Below are 16,883 nucleotides of genomic sequence, written 5' to 3' on the forward strand. Positions count from 1 at the left end.
TTTGGGCCAAGTTTGTAATATTTATGTGAAAATGGATCCTTTAAATTGCTTTACATTGACTTGATATTTGCTCCTACTTTAGAGCATCTGATCAGCGTTGGGTTTTATAATCATACTGATCCTTTGGGGATTTTGGTCCAGCAAGAATCTGATCAAGTTAAAAGTGAACTTTGACATGTCCAAATACTTTTTAAATAATGTTCAAATGATAATGGCAAAGTGTTGTTGGTAACCTGATTCAGGTAAACCTATACATTTGTGACCAAATAAAGGTGTCTTACTAAGGTGTTTGGTCACCATGAATCACCAGAAAAGCTTCAGTGTGCCTTGGCACAGACTCTACAAGTCTCTGGAACTATACTTGAGGGGATGACCACTAGTCTTACAAAAAGTATTCCCTTAATTGGTATTTGGATGCTGGTGGTAGAGAGTGTTTTCTTACACGTTGCTCCAAAATCATCCATAGGTGTCCTGTTGTTTTGAGATCTGGTAACTGTGAAGGCATATGAATATTTTCATGCCAATCTATCCAGTCAGTGAGCCTTCATGGGGTCAATTTCATCCTGGAGATCATCAGATGTTAAATATAACATTTATTTAACATTTATGATAAATAAATATTAATTTAACATTTATGATAAATGTTCATCATAGAATAACTGTGTAGTGATTTGCGGTGACCCTTCCGGCCAAGAGTAGCGCCAGACCGTGCCAGCAAAATGCCTTCCAGAAAATAACAGTGCCACTGGGCTCCCTCACTGTATATTTTTCTTAAGTGTGTGCCACAGATATACTTGCCCACTCATTTTGATGGTAAAGGATGAACTATCTGGCCATATAATCTTTGCATACATCTTCGTTCATACCATTCAACTTTCAAATGTGTGTTCATCCTTGTAATGAGGGGTTTATGCACTGCAGTCCTACTTTAATTTCCCTCTCTGCATAGTTATGGACAGACTTTACCTGCTGAGAGTTTGATCATGTCCTGCATTGATTGCATTAACCTGAAGAACAGTTGCTCTTCTGTTTTTTGTTACATGCCACAATAATGCACAAGCGTCATGGTCACTGAATGTATGCGTTGGCCAAAATTTCCAATCGTATTTCCTATCTAAATGCAGATCTTAGCAAAAGCGACTTCATTCTCTGTTCCTATTGAAACACTAGCCAAATGATTAGTCTTTGTGACTTAAGTTACTGCCCTCTTTCCAAGTCACTTAGATCTTTTCCCCTTGCCATCTTGATCCAAAATTAAGACAAACTGCTTTTGCTCAGCATTTTTATACAATTCCACAGAGCACAGTAGGATACTGACTGCTTAATTGTGTCATGAAGCACAGAGCTACATGGTGTTATAGCAGGTAGCTTTGCTTCATCACATCTCCAGGGTTTGGTCCTGAGCTCAGTGCAGAGTTTCTGTGCATGTTCTCCTTGTGCTTACATGGGTTACAGCCGGCTTCTCGGGTCCTCAATCCTCCCAAAAACCTGCTGATAGGTGAATTGTCCATGCTTAATTGCCCCAGGTATGAATGCGTGTATGAATGCGTGTGTGTGCATGGGGCTGTGCAATGGACTGGTATCCATCCTGGGTGTATTTCTGCCTCTCGATCTACCACAACCCTGACAGGATAAAGCGGATACTTAACATGAATGTACGAGTGAGTAGACCTGCACTTTTTATATTTCTCCTATCGTTTAATCAGGTTTTCTTTAATTTGTCACCGGTCTGTCTGCAGAATACAAACATACCTACAGAAGGAAAAAAAAGGCCTACTTGTGCTTTCTTACACGACTGTAGATGAAGATGAAATTTTTATGAATCATTTTGACTCATCTGAGTGAGACAAAACCAGGTTACCCTACTGAAAAAAGCAACAACAAAACAATAGAAATCATCACAGAAATTCTAATGGTTTCCACTACAGATACAATTACAAAACATCAGCTAATCATTAAAACCTTACCATCACCATTATTGGTCCTTAATGGTATCCACTTGACATAACATGCCTAACATAGAAGGCAACAAATTACCAGTAGAGACCCACAGGGACCATTCCAGTTTCCATTAAACCCAATACAATTCCCATTATAACCATTAAAACCATTACAAATTCTATGAGGGTTCTATTGTTTTTATCAGCAGGAGTTAGGTTAGTTTTGTCCATGTGTAGCAAGATGCTAATTATAACATAGGTATTTTGGAGGTTAAACTAAGTAAAAGGTACAGACACACAAGGAAAATAATTTAAGATAATTACAGTAGACACACAAATTTACCTTGATAATGACTGAATGTGTAAATGTTTTTTTTTTTTGTTTTTTTTAAAAAGCTATTAGCTTAATTTGTGTAAATGGCGCATGAATGTTACTTTAATAGGCTAATCCCCAAAACGACATTTTTAAACCGCACCGCTAACCTTCTTAACTTTTCACACCAGTGCTGAGAATTTGTTTGGCTATCCATGTATTCAACCCGATTTTCGGCTACATTTTCTCCAAAACTCGGGGTGCTTTTAGTGCCTAATGAACTTGGTGCTAAACTCGTCACGCTCTTGCGAGTGTGTATTGTAGCGTGTGTAGCTAAACGGGTTCCCAATTCGTTTGAAAGCCACGTGAAATTATTACAAATCCAGGTTGTAATTGGTCTGTTAGCAGTTGATCTGCCTGAGCCCTTATGACAAATCACCCGTAATCCCTTTAAAACCCCGTCTCGGAGAATGAACCGAAACTCGTCGAGGCTCGCATTTAAAAGCGCGAGCGCTTGTCCGCCCTTCCTTCATTCGGCACGGAGCTTGGCAAGACGCAACATGGACACGACATGTTTCAGAGGAACAGCACATTTTCCACCAAGAGAGCAACCGAAGAGCTTCAGTATTGATTGGATCCTTTCTTCCGGACACCGAAAGCCAGCTCTCGACAGCCACAGCGTTTATACACAACCGAAAATTATTATGCGCGGAGCTTTATTTCCAGCGTTAACAAACAGGCCTTTTGTTGCTGCCTTCGGATCCGCGTGCGTTTACGCGCCGCACTTTTCCCATCGCCAGAGTGCTGCATACAGACACAGTGAGACGCGGCATCATGATGGTGAGAGTAATATATAGCCTATTGTCCAATAAACTACAGGTCTAATTGCATGCTTAGCATAGAGCTTTGTTGATTTTATTTCCGAACTGACAGTGAGCAGTTCATTCACTTTAATGCACCTGTGTTCTTAGGGCTCCACGCGGTTGATTTGACGTGTACCGGAGATTTTGGGCTGAAGACGTGTCGGCGGATCCGCACAGTGTTCAGCGCGGAGCAGCTGCAGAAGCTGGAGGAGGTTTTCGCTAACCAGCGCTACATGACCGGCTCGGAGAAAGTGCTGCTCGCCTCGGCGCTGCGTCTGACTGAAACACAGGTGAAAGTGTGGTTTCAGAACAGGAGGACTAAATGGAGGAAGAGCAGAGAGGTGGAGGAACGACCGAAGGACCAGTGCAGTGACTTAAAGCATGAAACATCCGTGACAGAAGACGGACAGTTCACATCTGTGGACAGTGGCGAGTCTCCTGAAACGTGAACACGGCAAGCACGAAGTCCAAGTTCCATACACAGACCACTGAATCTCTTACCATTCTTGTTAAACAAGAAATTAAGGCACCATGTCACTATGTGGCGTTATAGCTATTAATGTTTTTCTTTCACAATAAAAATAACCAATGTGTAGGCCCTATAGGGGTTCCCAGCCCCCCCCCCCCCCCCCCTCCATTTTATGCATTGTGTGATAAGGTGTGGACTTTTTCCTCTTTAAAAAATAATGCTGTTTAGGTCTAGCTATGATTTTCATTGATTGTTTAATTTTGAATTTTATGTTTTATTATTACCATTAAGTGATATTTTCCTGAATGCTGAATGTATCTGAGCCAGTTTATGTGTTCCTTGAGATTTAAATAAATCGTTTATTAAAATGATGGTTATTATTATTATTATTATTATTATCATTATTATTATTATTAATAGTAGTAGTAGTAGTAGTAGTATCTATACTAGCATAGCTTCCTTAAACATTGCATGAATAACTAAATTAGGTTGCCTAAATGTGCGTTTGGCTAAAATATAGAACAATAATTTAAAACGTGTTTTTTTGTAAATAAAACGTAAAAGTAAAATAGTCATATCAAAACAACCCATAAGTGTTTCTTAAGTTGTTTATCATACGATAGGATGGGGTCCACAAGATGCATGTATTCAATCAAAAGTGAACAGCTGTTAGTTGCATTTTTATTGTGTTTATATATTTTGTAGTTTAACCTACCGTTGCACAGTGAAGATTAGGCCTACTGGCGATTTGTTGTGATCTACAGATTAACTAAAACTAGCTGAGGAACTGCCCCGACCCCCACATCCCTACACCGTTGAACACCAGAGGGCAGTGTATATAAGGAAGAAACAGCTTTCAGTCCCAGCACCCAGATTCCCACGATCAGATCAGATTAACTGCGATTTTATACCTATATAAGATTTTCAGGCTGTGCCACGACGCTTCATAGGAATGTATCGTAGATTAAAAGACCAGCAATTAAGTTCTTGAAATGGACCCAACAATTAGGCTACTACAATTATTAGCATGTTATCATACATGTTTTGTTTTGTTTTGTTGTTGTTGTTAAATACACTTTTAGCAATCGAAGCAACAACCCAAACAAATATACCTCCCTTTCGAAATTATAGATCAATAATTATGTCTTTCTGTCTTTTAACTTCCAAATCTGTGTTTCTTTCAAGACCAAATTATGACATTTCACAGGCTTTTTAGTTACACAATTTGAAGACTTTACAGTTACGCAATAACACTTTGAATAATAATAAAATATGATGTAATTGAAGAATTATATTATAAACATTAGTTTTGATGTTTGCTTTCTCTGTAAAGCGAGACTATTTGTTTTAGAAAATCACTGTGTAAATGGAAATAATAAAAATAATAATAATAACAACAATTATTATTATTATTATTATTATTATTATTATTGTTGTTGTTGTTGTTGTTGTTATTTACATGTAGGTGCTATAAATGGGATTTGCATGCTATTACACGAGCTTCTTTTTGTAAGTTTAGAAATTCACGTCACAATTCACTTACATGATCTGCTCTGATGAAACTGTTTTAATTGCCTAATTCAGCAGTCTAAATTCAAATTCGCTCTATAGTAGGCCTACTTTGAGAAATTGCTTCAGTCTCAGATTCTTCCACTGTCAGAGTTTTAATGCGTTTTAATGCCTTTTTCTAAAGTTCATAAGAATAGATGGCGCTTCATCTCCTCTTAAGTCGGCTACCAGTAAAAGAGCCAACGCTGGCTTCGGGATTTTCAAAGGAGGCTTAACTTCAGTTAGTACCAGGCGGGGGAACAATAATCACATTTTCGCCTTCACACCCAGGGAGCTTACAAAAACTCCAACTGTTATAGCCTTTCAGCGGCGCCCAATTTCTAATCAATAGCCAGAGGCAAAATTAATAGATGTTAATGACCATTTGAGTCGGAGGCAAAAGGGGCCAAAATTGGCCAGTAAAAGCTATTAATTATATGCTGCAGGATCGAGCGGGTAGGGAGGAGAGAAGGCTTTTCGGGGTGTGTTTTTTTTCGGAGCTAGCGGAAGGGTCTGTGGCCTGCGTGCTTCACACGGCTTTCCCGAGCAGGGGGCTTTTGTGAACCGCATAAGCTGCGATTGTTCGTCCTGAAAGGGGTGACATCTGTCCGGGGATTCCGGGACTCTGATCTAGCCCATTAGCCTCCGTCCTCCCTCAACAACTTCGAACGATTGTAACTGACAAATGAGACAAGGAGAGGCACTTGAGACACGCTGAGCTGAGAGATCAATGGCCCGCTCCCCTTGATCTGGAACCGCTTCATTAAGACGCGTTCATAAACTCCGTATGCTGAACTTCCTCCTAATTCCGTCCATCCGTTATAACCTCACTATGGATACAGGCGAGTACAGACTCGCAATCAGCAAGATTCAGCGATAATAAACGTCGCGCTTTATGTGAAGCAATCATTTAATTAAGCAAATGAGTTGAGGTACTGATGCGTATCACCTAATAAATTAAAGTCTCATCTGCTATGTTAAACCACAGCTTTGATTTAGTTTATATTAATATATATATATATATATATATATATATATATATATATATATATATATATATAGATAGATATATGCTTTGCATAGGCTATATTAAACTAATATATCTTACTGTATATTTTATATTCATCAAACTGCAAATAAAGGGTGTATTTATTTTTTAGGGGTTAAAAATGGAGCATATAGCCTAATCTATGATCCTTTCTAGGGCAGTGCTTCTGAAATAAAGATTTCTTTTAATAATAATAATAATAATAATAATAATAATAATAACAATAAAAACACATTATTGGTCAATGTTATTGGACATACATTTTCTATTTGGTCAGTCATTTGTTGTTTTTATTTACATATTGTAGTTTACATGTATTCTATATATCAAAGTGAATTTATTTAACTCAAAATTTTTCAGATAGGCCTATTATTTCGACTATTAAGCTTGTTCATGTAAAGTAGAAACTACCAGTAATTGATAAGGAAGGGGGTGAGTGGCTGTAGCATTGAGTTAGTAACATCTAAATTTAGATAAAACGGAAATTGTCCTGTAGTATGATCTGCAAATATAAATGTTTACTTGCAATTGCCTATAGAATATTTTAAACAGCTTTTCATAAGAAATGCATTTTTTTTATCCTTCAATTAAAAGTAGGCTATAATATAAGATATGACAGACCTTGGCAGACCCTGACCCTCACTGCAAATATTCCTCATAAAACTTTTTTTTTTTCAAACAACATGTGATTTATTTTGTTTTACGGATAAGGAACGATGAATCAGTTGAAGTAGGCATTATTTTCTGTTTATTTTCTGCTATAAGACACGGAACGATTTAACGTGAACAAAATGGTTGTGTGCTTGGTGTTTGCGTGGCTGCATGTGCGCATGCGCACCACACCTCGGCGCGCAGAGCGGGGAGCAGGTATTGAGGTTAGTGAGTGAATGAGTGACAGGCTGGAGCTCAGATCTGTCTGATCATCGATCATATTAGTGTACCAAGGTGTTCCGCGCTCTTGCAGTTCAATCTAGACTGTCAGACGAAGCAAACAGACGGTGTGGCCATTACCTGAACTGAGTGTTGTCGCGGCATCCTAAAGCTGGGTTTTGAATGAACATTAGGTGACATTAGTTGTCAGCTCAGTATCAGAGAGCTGTCCGTATTTGGACCTGCATCCCGGTTCCGGACGCGCGGCTGCACATTCACAGCCGAGAGGAATGTCACGCACGTGAAGTTATGGATTGCAAAAAGACTCTGATTACTTTCAGAAACCATTTTGTGGAGATTTGATAGGGGATTTTTTTTTTTTTTTTATTTAAAAACCATTTTTTTCCCGAAACTGTGTGCCTTGGGAACGCGCCCGGGGGATTTATTTAATCTTGAAACCGTAATTTCAGAATCAATCCTATAATAATGTTCCAGCACAAAAAGTGTTTCACGATTGAATCTCTGGTCGGAAAAGACTCAAACTCCTCCAGCGCTGGAGATGAACCGATTCGGCCCACGGCTCTGCGCTACACCGAGTCTGTGCATCCGGCTCCGTTCGGCAGCTGCTTTCAGAACTCGGCTCGGACGCTGTACGGGAACGTTAACGCGGACATGATGTTCCCGGACCCGGGTTCCCACTCAGCCAACTCTGCGCTCGCGCTGCGGCACCTGCCCATTCCCACCCAGCCGTTCTTCACTCCACACCAGCGGGACAGCCTGCACTTCTACCCCTGGGTGCTCAGAAACCGGTACCTTGGACACCGCTTTCAAGGTCAGTATTAATCAGGGAAAATAAATAACCGTGACACTCCGGCATACACTCTTTATATATATTTTATTTAAGCATGAGCATCTGTGCTGTATGAAGTAACGCCTGATTTTGAAAGCCTGAAACTTCTATTTGTAAACCATTTTGCATCTCATATCTACCACAGCTGAATCAGCAGCCTAACAGGTGTGTTATTTTAGGCTATAGCTTTACAGGCCACAATCCCGCCCGCAAAATGTTATGCACAGTCCAGTCAAACGCTATCTCGAATATCAAATCTCTTTTATTTTCCTATTGTCGGAATTAGCTATGACATAAACCAACCCACAGTATGCATAGCTACTGTTCTCGTTTTATTTAATTTAGTGTAATTTCTACACAAATAGACATTCAGTGATCAGGCGCAGTACTAAAAAAGTTTCAACCACGTGTCATCCCACAAGGAGAATAATACACTCTTCTGTACGTGAATTAAGTGTGTGTGTGTGTGTGTGTGTGTGTGTGTGTGTATGCGCGCGTGCGTGTGAAGGATTGCACACTCAGGAAGTGGTAACTGTATGGGGCTGTAGGAAAGTATTGAAAACGAAATAAAAGCACTCATCAAGTTATAATTTATTTTATTATTGTTTTTTAATATGCAGCCCTGTTAATTGTGGTTATTTTAAAGTCATTTTTGAAAAGTGAAAAAAAGAGAAACGTTTATTTTTAAAAAAAAAAAGTAGTTTAAGAATGACGTGTTCTATATTGCAGAACACCACATGAAAGGGATCATAAAAATATTTTACAAAAGAAATAAAGGTCATTATATATAGATAACAATTAGAAACTTATTAAACAAATATGAAGGATGTAATTGATTATCAATTGTTTTAAAATGTTATGTATTTCTTGGTGAATATATTATTTTACTGGTCGTTGATTGTTATTTTTTAAAATTGATTTATTTCATAATATTCAGCAGTGTTAAACTATGAGCTATATAATAGGCTAAAGGAAGATTTTAAACAGATTGCATTAACCATATGACGACCCGCACAAATTAACTCTATTACCCATAGACAAAGACATTTATTCAAATATGAAAAGATTTGAGTACAAGATTTGCTTTTCTTTGTTATCTAAGATTTCTTCTACGACTTAAACATACACTGATGTAAGACTTGCCGTATGGAAAACAGAGTGATTTTCCTTATCGTGGCGTTTGCGACAGGACTTGCCAATATTTGGTCTATTTGTCATCTTCCTAGATGATAATGATAAGATTATAAGTGATTCAACCGATCAACTAGACAAAACAAAAAGCAAATCTAGGTAAAATGTTTTTGTAGATGAGTAACAAATGATACATATAACAAATGTTATTAAGTAAAATAATCCTTTTTCAATGGGGAAATGATCACAGCTGAATTGTCATGCTTGATGAATAATTCAGTGTAAGAAGATGAGTGTAGTATTTTTGCATAAAATGCCTGATGTTAAAACAATTCTCTAAAACAAAACATTTTTTTTTTTAGCAGAAACTGCAGAGAGTAATCAGATCTCTTTATATGTATTCGGATCATTTTACTGTGTTGTTTGTTTTAACGTTTAGCGGATATAAGTGATTGTGGGTGGTCTTGCTTACAAGTCAATTTGTTAAAGCAACAGCTCGCTGTGTCTGACATGGCTGTCCTTTCTGCCAGGCGAAGTGAGAAAGCTCAGACACATCAGGTGTGCTGGGTGACGCACTCGGCTCAGCCAAAGGCCCTGGGGGCATAGGACTCAGGTAATTGGTGGAAGTTTGAGGTTGTTGTCGCTGTTACTCAGATCCGGGGACTCAGATAGAGTCTCTTTGTTTATGGACAGGGATGATCCATTCACTGATGGTGTCCAATAACCTAGAAAACCACTGTTTGGACAAGGCTAAATATAGCCGAGGGGATTGAGTGGGAAAGGATTACCTATCATGAGTGTCACTTTTTTGTCAGCACTAATGTGTATATAGGATTTTAACTTAGTCACTTCCTGAATGAGCAAAAACCATGCATCTGTGTCCTTAGATCTCTCATGCAGCACAGTGTAAACAGGATCCCTGTCTGGCCGCCTGTTGTACATATGCAGGGTTTTGTGTTATGGGTGCATCTAGCAGACTGCTGTGTTGTTTTAGACCGGAGAAACAGACTGCTGTATTTGCAATTATTCTCTTTCCTGGGACTTCTTGTAGTGTCATATTACTTTAAAATACAAGGGAAATTAATGTTGCATGAAACAAATACTTTCATTGATTCCTACTTTTGTTTAGTGTTTATACTAATGTCGGAGTCACTTAATACAAAATATTTCTACCATAAGTTTTTACATGCAATTTTACTATAGTGTGCAATCAGGCTGTATTGAAATTTTATTCAGATTTAAACAGTTCAAATCGGAGGGACGGCTGAATTGGTGGCTGTTGCACTGTAGTTGCAGACCAAATGATCCAGTGTGTCTTTATTTCCCACTGTATGCCACCCTTCTCCCTGCCTTTAATGAGAGCAGTACTGACAAGACCAAGCTTGTTTGTGCCAAGGGAATGGTAGTAAAGCTGATCTGGGTGCCATCTGGTTCCCTTTTCCTCATGGCGGGGGCATCCTTGCCATGGATAGGCCAAAGACTGTTTGAGCCCAAACCCCCGGAGGGGCTGCCGGCTCTTCAGGAGGCCTGAATCTCCATCACTACCCGCCTCTATGTTCCACCAGATCTCTCGAAGGAGACCGCAAGGTGATGCCACACATGGAGACGATGCCGGTCTGAATACATACAGAACAAACATAGTCAATTTATATCTAAGCACTATATTCAGGGCTTAGGATATGGTTGTAATAGCAACTGTTGTAAATCGCTGTGTTTATTCCCACTCCTTCTCAGAGCACCTTGGTTGTAGTTGCAGGACGAGTTTTCAACACCTTCTGACCTCATGGGGCTGTTTACATTTTTCCCCTCTTCCAGGTATTGGCTACTTGCATTTTAGCTCTGATGTTCAAAGGGTTTTTCAGCACTCCAGCTGAAAACAACTGTCAATGACAGTTCTGTGGCAGATAATATGCACCCGTCAGTAAACGAAGTATAGTGTGTACCTTATTAGGAGCTCTGCAATTCTACAAGCTGACATAAGACTCTTTTTTTTTTAAATTTTTTTTAAATTTTTTTTTTTTTTTTTTTTACACAAATGCTCTGTAAACAAACTAGCAAATCTGTGTATGGATCCAAACCAGCTCTTTATTTTCATGGTCTTCTCATGCACAGTTGCTGAGAATATATCATTAGGCTAGCTTAGGGACTCTTTGAAATTAAATTGTTTCCCTGTGATGGCTTCATGCTTGTCTGAAAGAATCACTTCAGATGCTTTGTCTTCAGATTCAGATCAAATCCTGGTTTGAGCAGCTTTATGGTAATCCACTTTTCACCCACTGTGGATGTTATTAGGGCTCTTTTGTACTTTTGTACATCTTAATAGTTGTTCTGAAGTCAAGAATGTACTCCATATTGAATTGCTTGTATGCACACACACAGTAAAATCACCCATAAAGTATAAACAAAGTTAAATTAAGCTTCATCTACTTTAATTAGATGTAGATTGAGTGAATCAAAATTTCTGCAAAAAAACACCTGTATTTAAAATTTTTGTACTTATTAAAAAAAAATAATAATTAAAATTGAACTTTGAAAGTGGACAGGTGAAGGCATCATGAGATTTAAATACACACTAACCTTATTTGTAATTTCCAACAATGTGGTTGAAGTTACAACATCTATTCAGAAGGTGTGTATGCTGATTATGAACATCTGTTGATGCACACCTGCACTCTGATACATTTTGGTTAGTTTTTCATTTACAATAGCTCATCATGTCCCACCTCAGTGGCCTGCACTGTCCAAGGCTCCAACCGCTCTGATGGGACAAACTTTGTTTGTGCATGCTTGCGGTTGCACATTTGCTGAATATTCTTTTCAAGGCTGACACATCCCATCTCTGAGTTATAGATCCATTTGTTTATGAAAAATGCTTCGCCTCTTCTGTGTGTTTTTTAATAAACGGCATATGGACTTGGTCTGCCAGATGCAGCCTGCGGTGGGATGAAGGTCACACACCCCATGGAACTGATAATGACCGCATTTTACTATAGACTTATGTTGAAAGAAATGAGACAAAATGTGGGGGTTTTACATTTGCTTAACTGCCCATCAAAATTCATAGCAATTGTTTTTGCATCTTTTCATGCTAAGATATTTACTTAGGATGCGACATTGAGACGTTACAGCCATGCATTTGTATGAAAATCAGGGTGATGTTGCGTGATGGAAAAATACATCTGAATACTGTCCCTTTCATTAAAACAAAATCATTTGAGCATGGTTTACCTGAGTGACTATGGTTAGCACTGGCTACCGATATCAGCAATTCTGAAATTCACATTGCATTTGCATATCCACTTTTATTATAGGCTGAAAAATATTATTACATGATAATAACAATTGTATTATATATTATAATTCATTTACACTGTTTAAAAAAAATAATACATTGTAAATGATAAAAAAATCTCTTATTTGGTTAAAAATATGATCATGCGTGCTAACAAATAGCAGAAAAATAGATGACAATATCATCTAATTATTTACAAACCCAAAACTATATGAGGTTACTTCACTACTTTGCAAGACATCTCTCATCCTGTATATCTCTCATGCTCTCTTGTGCAGGTGAGGACAGTAGCCCGGAAAATCTGCTGCTGCATGGACCATTCTCGCGCAAGCCCAAGCGCATCCGCACGGCCTTCTCCCCCTCACAGCTGCTGCGACTGGAGCGTGCTTTTGAGAAAAACCACTACGTAGTGGGTGCAGAGCGCAAGCAGCTGGCCAACGGCCTCTGCCTTACTGAGACCCAGGTAAGAGAGATAGAACGAGACAGCTCCTACACACACACACACACACACACACACACACAAACACAAATGTACATGAACACATTCCATGTCACTGAGCCAGCAGGATGTGATGAGCACACAGCATTCTCATCCATGCACTTGGGTTGGGCCTAAAGAATGCCAAGACATGTATTCAACATGCATTTACAATTGGATTTCACAATCAGCAAACACACATGCTTGTTGACGCAAGTGCTATTGATGATCTGCAATAACTCAATGCTTTCAGTTGCGTCAGGTTGGCTTAGGGGTATTTTAATGTGTAATACATTTTTAAAAGAAACAATCATGTAAGTATTTTCTTGGAGAAACTCACTTCTTTTCTTTATTCCCTTTGAATATGTTAAAACGTGCATGTAAAACACAGATAACGGAATGTTTATAGACTGTTTATAGACACTTTATAGACTGCCATAACGTTAACATAAAAGCTCTCTGCATCAGCAGGCTCAGACACGACTCAACAGATGCAATCAGAAAACTTTGTTACATTTTTAGTGGCACTATTTCTAAAGTCAAGAATCAATAATATGAAGTGTATGAAAAAGAAGTGAAAATAAAGAGATTAAACTGTTGTATACAACATATCTAAAACCCTGTACATCCTTTACACCTCTCTGGACTATCACACATTATGTGGTAGCTGAAGAAATGATTCATTTATGTGTCTCTTTCTGTCTTTTGAAGGTAAAGGTATGGTTTCAGAACCGGAGAACCAAGCACAAGAGGCAGAAACTGGAAGAGGAATCACCTGAGCTGCAGCAGAAGAGAAAGGGAAACCAACACGTGAACCGCTGGAGAGTAGCTACTCAGCAGGGCAGCCAGGACGACATAGACGTCATCTCTGAGGACTAATGTCATGAATGCACGTATAATAACACTCTGCATCGCAGTCATAATTAGAGGGAAAATACAGAGAAGAAATAATAAACAAACTAAGTGAATACCAGTCGAGTTTCAGACCTAGTCATGAATCGTCTTGGCTGTTAAAACTAAGGAACAGAAATCTGTGCTGTCAGCTGAAAAATTATGTGTGAGCGGGCACAGCGAGGATGCCTCAGCTCGAACTGCTCCAAAAGATTTGATTCCAAGACTTTTCGTATGCAATACAAACAGACCTCTACAGTTTGGGACTCCATCACAGAGCATCAAAGAGCGTCTAGTTTTTAACTCCCTCACCCCTCTGCTGTCCACTTGAACATTTCCATCTCAATGTATTATGTTCGCTCTGGTTAAGACAACATTCTGATGGATGGATTGTTTGTTTTGTACTGTTGAATTGTCAAACCGTTCAACCGCATGGTTTAATTCTCTACCGAAGTCAAACTCTCAGCCTTAGATGTACCTTGAGATATTTTGTGGATTTCTGTGTTATGCAATGTTTAATTTTTTTTATTTTGTTTTTTTACCCTCAGCAATGAGCAGCAGGTTTTTAATGAACATATGGCATTGACGCAGATCTGACAGATTTCACATTCTCCTGTTATGTGCATTAGGGCAATTGGCCACTTAAAATATTTTATTTGTTCAGAATGAGCAAACTTTTCTATGCATTTGAGTGCCAAGTTTCACTGACATCAGGGTTTAAGCAAGAAACCTAATTTGTTGTTAAATGTCTTACTATGTAAAATACTTTGGGGATTTGTTTATTTTTTTTCTTCTTTTCATTATGACTCAAATTTTAAAAGTGAAACATCAACAGAAAGAATCTAATTAACTAACTGAGAAAAAAATCATTTACTTCATATTGAAAATGAGAGCATTTGTAGTGTATCATTTAAGGTCCAGGAACAGTTTGTAGCACTTCATGACAGATTTTTGGTTTAATGAGGACAAGAGATTGCACTGTAACCGTACCAGTTCATTTTTATCTGTTGTCTTGAAATTCTTGTTTTGTACTTGTTTCCTGTTTCCTGCAGATGATTAGATAATAAAAAAAAACCATTGATCTGACTAAGGAATTATTCATCACTTTTCCATAACTGGTACAGGTAGTAAATTGTTATAATTATTTAAGAATAGTTTATTTTTTATTTTTTATTTTTTATTTTTTTTGCAATAATCATCATTAAAAAAGATTATTTAGATTTTTCCCCCTGTTTTTTTTCCAGATCATTTTCATTAAACTTACTCATTTAAAGATACAGACAGTTGTTTACCTTACGTATTAAGTATAATTATTGGGCTTAAACAGAAAAAGCATAGTCAAATCAAACCCAAACAATCACATACATATTTATATATACAAGAATGTACATAATGATAAGTGCAGATTTACTTTTGTTTTCTTTTGGATTTATATTGACTTAGCCATGTTGAAATTGTAGTGATTTCCTTGCCTGCCCATTAAAGCTGTCCTCATTAAATCTGTCCTCCAAGTAGGGCCTAATTATTTTCATCTGTTGTGTGATTCTCACCTCCGATCAATCTTTTCCATATCTGGGTGTGTTTGCAAGGTTGGAAAACAGATGAGATCCAGCTCTCATGAGTTAAAGGCTCTGGGCTTCAAATTCTACCAGCTGCAAGATTAATCTCTGTCACCTTTATGCATTGTGATTTACACCTGTTAATTCTTCAGGCCTGGAGCAACTGGGACATGTGAGATCGGCATCTTTCTCACCACCTTTTCACAATAGACAGCCTCATTATCCTCGTATATGCATATAAACTGTGAAAGACAACGTAAGAACAAATTATTCATATTCTTCATAATTGGCGTAAATATACCACCATTTAGATCCAAAGCATGAATAATGCACAGACCTGAGAGAAGGATGGTTCAAATGATTTCAGATTAAATGCTATTAATGTCAACAGAGGGAAAAAAGGCAGTAGGCAAAAGAGACTATTGTTTGATGTGAGATAAAGCTATTACTGAATTTTGTGAACTTTCACACTCTCCACAAAAAACATATGACTGTGGCTATCACAAGTTCCAACCACAACACCCACTAAATGTGTGCTTCTATTTTCAGTCCTTGCCTTAGAATAAGTCGTGTGCTCTCTAAGTTCATTATAAAGAAGTGTTCAGTAATGGAGTGTAGCCATGTAGTCGAACTATTTCCCACTTCTACCTGCCTCCTGTCGTTGTCGTGGAAACGGCGAGGTGTAAACAAAGGAACAGATGGTAGCAAATCTTGGAGGTGTAGAGACAAGTCTGTGTTCTTTCTCCAGCTCCATTAAGTCAAGTAGTTCCGCTAACCCACACTAATTTGATTCGTTTCTGCAGAGCTGCTTCGTGTTCTGCGATTCATTAGCAAACAATAACTGCTATTGTAAGGTTTTTTGTTGAGCTATGAGGTATCAAAAGTATTACTTATTTATGGTTTCAAAAACATTTTTTTCCATGTCATGCCATGCAACAGACTCGCGTTCCTACACAATTGCATGACAAGTTGCATGAAAGCATTGCAGTGGGATCCAAAACAATTGCTGGTTCAGGTTAGTTATTATAAATGACTATCAGGATTATAAATGACTATCCTGATAGCCAGGTCCTTGGGTTCTTGGGAATGGCTTATGTTAATTTTTGTTTGGGGAGTCCAAACATGTGGTGTCCTCCAAATACATAAAAAGGGAAAGAATGGAAAAAAGTCCCCAAAAAATCCTTTAAGCTGTAATATTGTTACACCCCCTTTAACCCATTAACATCAACTTAATATTCAAGCATATTTGTCAGGAAATGCTATAAATTATTTAATAAATAGACTAAAACCTATGCAGTTACAAGAGTGAGGAAGGTATATCTGGACCTACTGACAAATCTGCAGACAGAGTTTAAGGGCATAAACAGTGATCCCCCACGGCCTCATTCATAACTATTCATCTCAGACCTTAAATATTAAGCTTCATTTTTGGTTTTGTTGACTATGTTCAAACTTCAAAATATGCTATTCTTACTGTGAAACAAGTGTTCTAATGAGAGTTATTCATATAATTACCCAAATAATTGATCCAATTATTAAGTGACAAGCTGCAACCAGCCGTCTTTTATATAACCTACAACCGTTGAAAGCTAAATGTTGGGAGTGATGCAGTTCCACATTCATTTATCAGG

At 38.1% G+C, this 16,883-nt stretch overlaps 2 protein-coding genes across 2 annotated transcripts; both read left to right on the forward strand.

Annotated features, from left to right (window-relative positions):
• Positions 1–1,372: 1,372 nt before the first annotated feature.
• On the forward strand, positions 1,373–3,920 carry LOC128611456 (homeobox protein EMX1-like). The gene is made up of 2 exons (XM_053630979.1): positions 1,373–3,093; positions 3,225–3,920. Exons 1-2 carry the CDS (start codon positions 2,724–2,726, stop codon positions 3,563–3,565), a joined length of 711 nt encoding a protein of 236 aa, XP_053486954.1. The 5' UTR covers positions 1,373–2,723; the 3' UTR covers positions 3,566–3,920.
• Positions 3,921–6,621: 2,701 nt separating this feature from the next.
• emx3 (empty spiracles homeobox 3) lies at positions 6,622–16,239 on the forward strand. The gene is made up of 3 exons (XM_053631631.1): positions 6,622–7,883; positions 12,603–12,787; positions 13,514–16,239. Exons 1-3 carry the CDS (start codon positions 7,538–7,540, stop codon positions 13,679–13,681), a joined length of 699 nt encoding a protein of 232 aa, XP_053487606.1. The 5' UTR covers positions 6,622–7,537; the 3' UTR covers positions 13,682–16,239.
• The last annotated feature ends 644 nt before the right edge of the window (positions 16,240–16,883 follow it).

This window comes from Ictalurus furcatus, chromosome 8, assembly GCF_023375685.1.
Source record: "Ictalurus furcatus strain D&B chromosome 8, Billie_1.0, whole genome shotgun sequence".
In the NCBI taxonomy this organism is placed as follows: domain Eukaryota; kingdom Metazoa; phylum Chordata; class Actinopteri; order Siluriformes; family Ictaluridae; genus Ictalurus; species Ictalurus furcatus.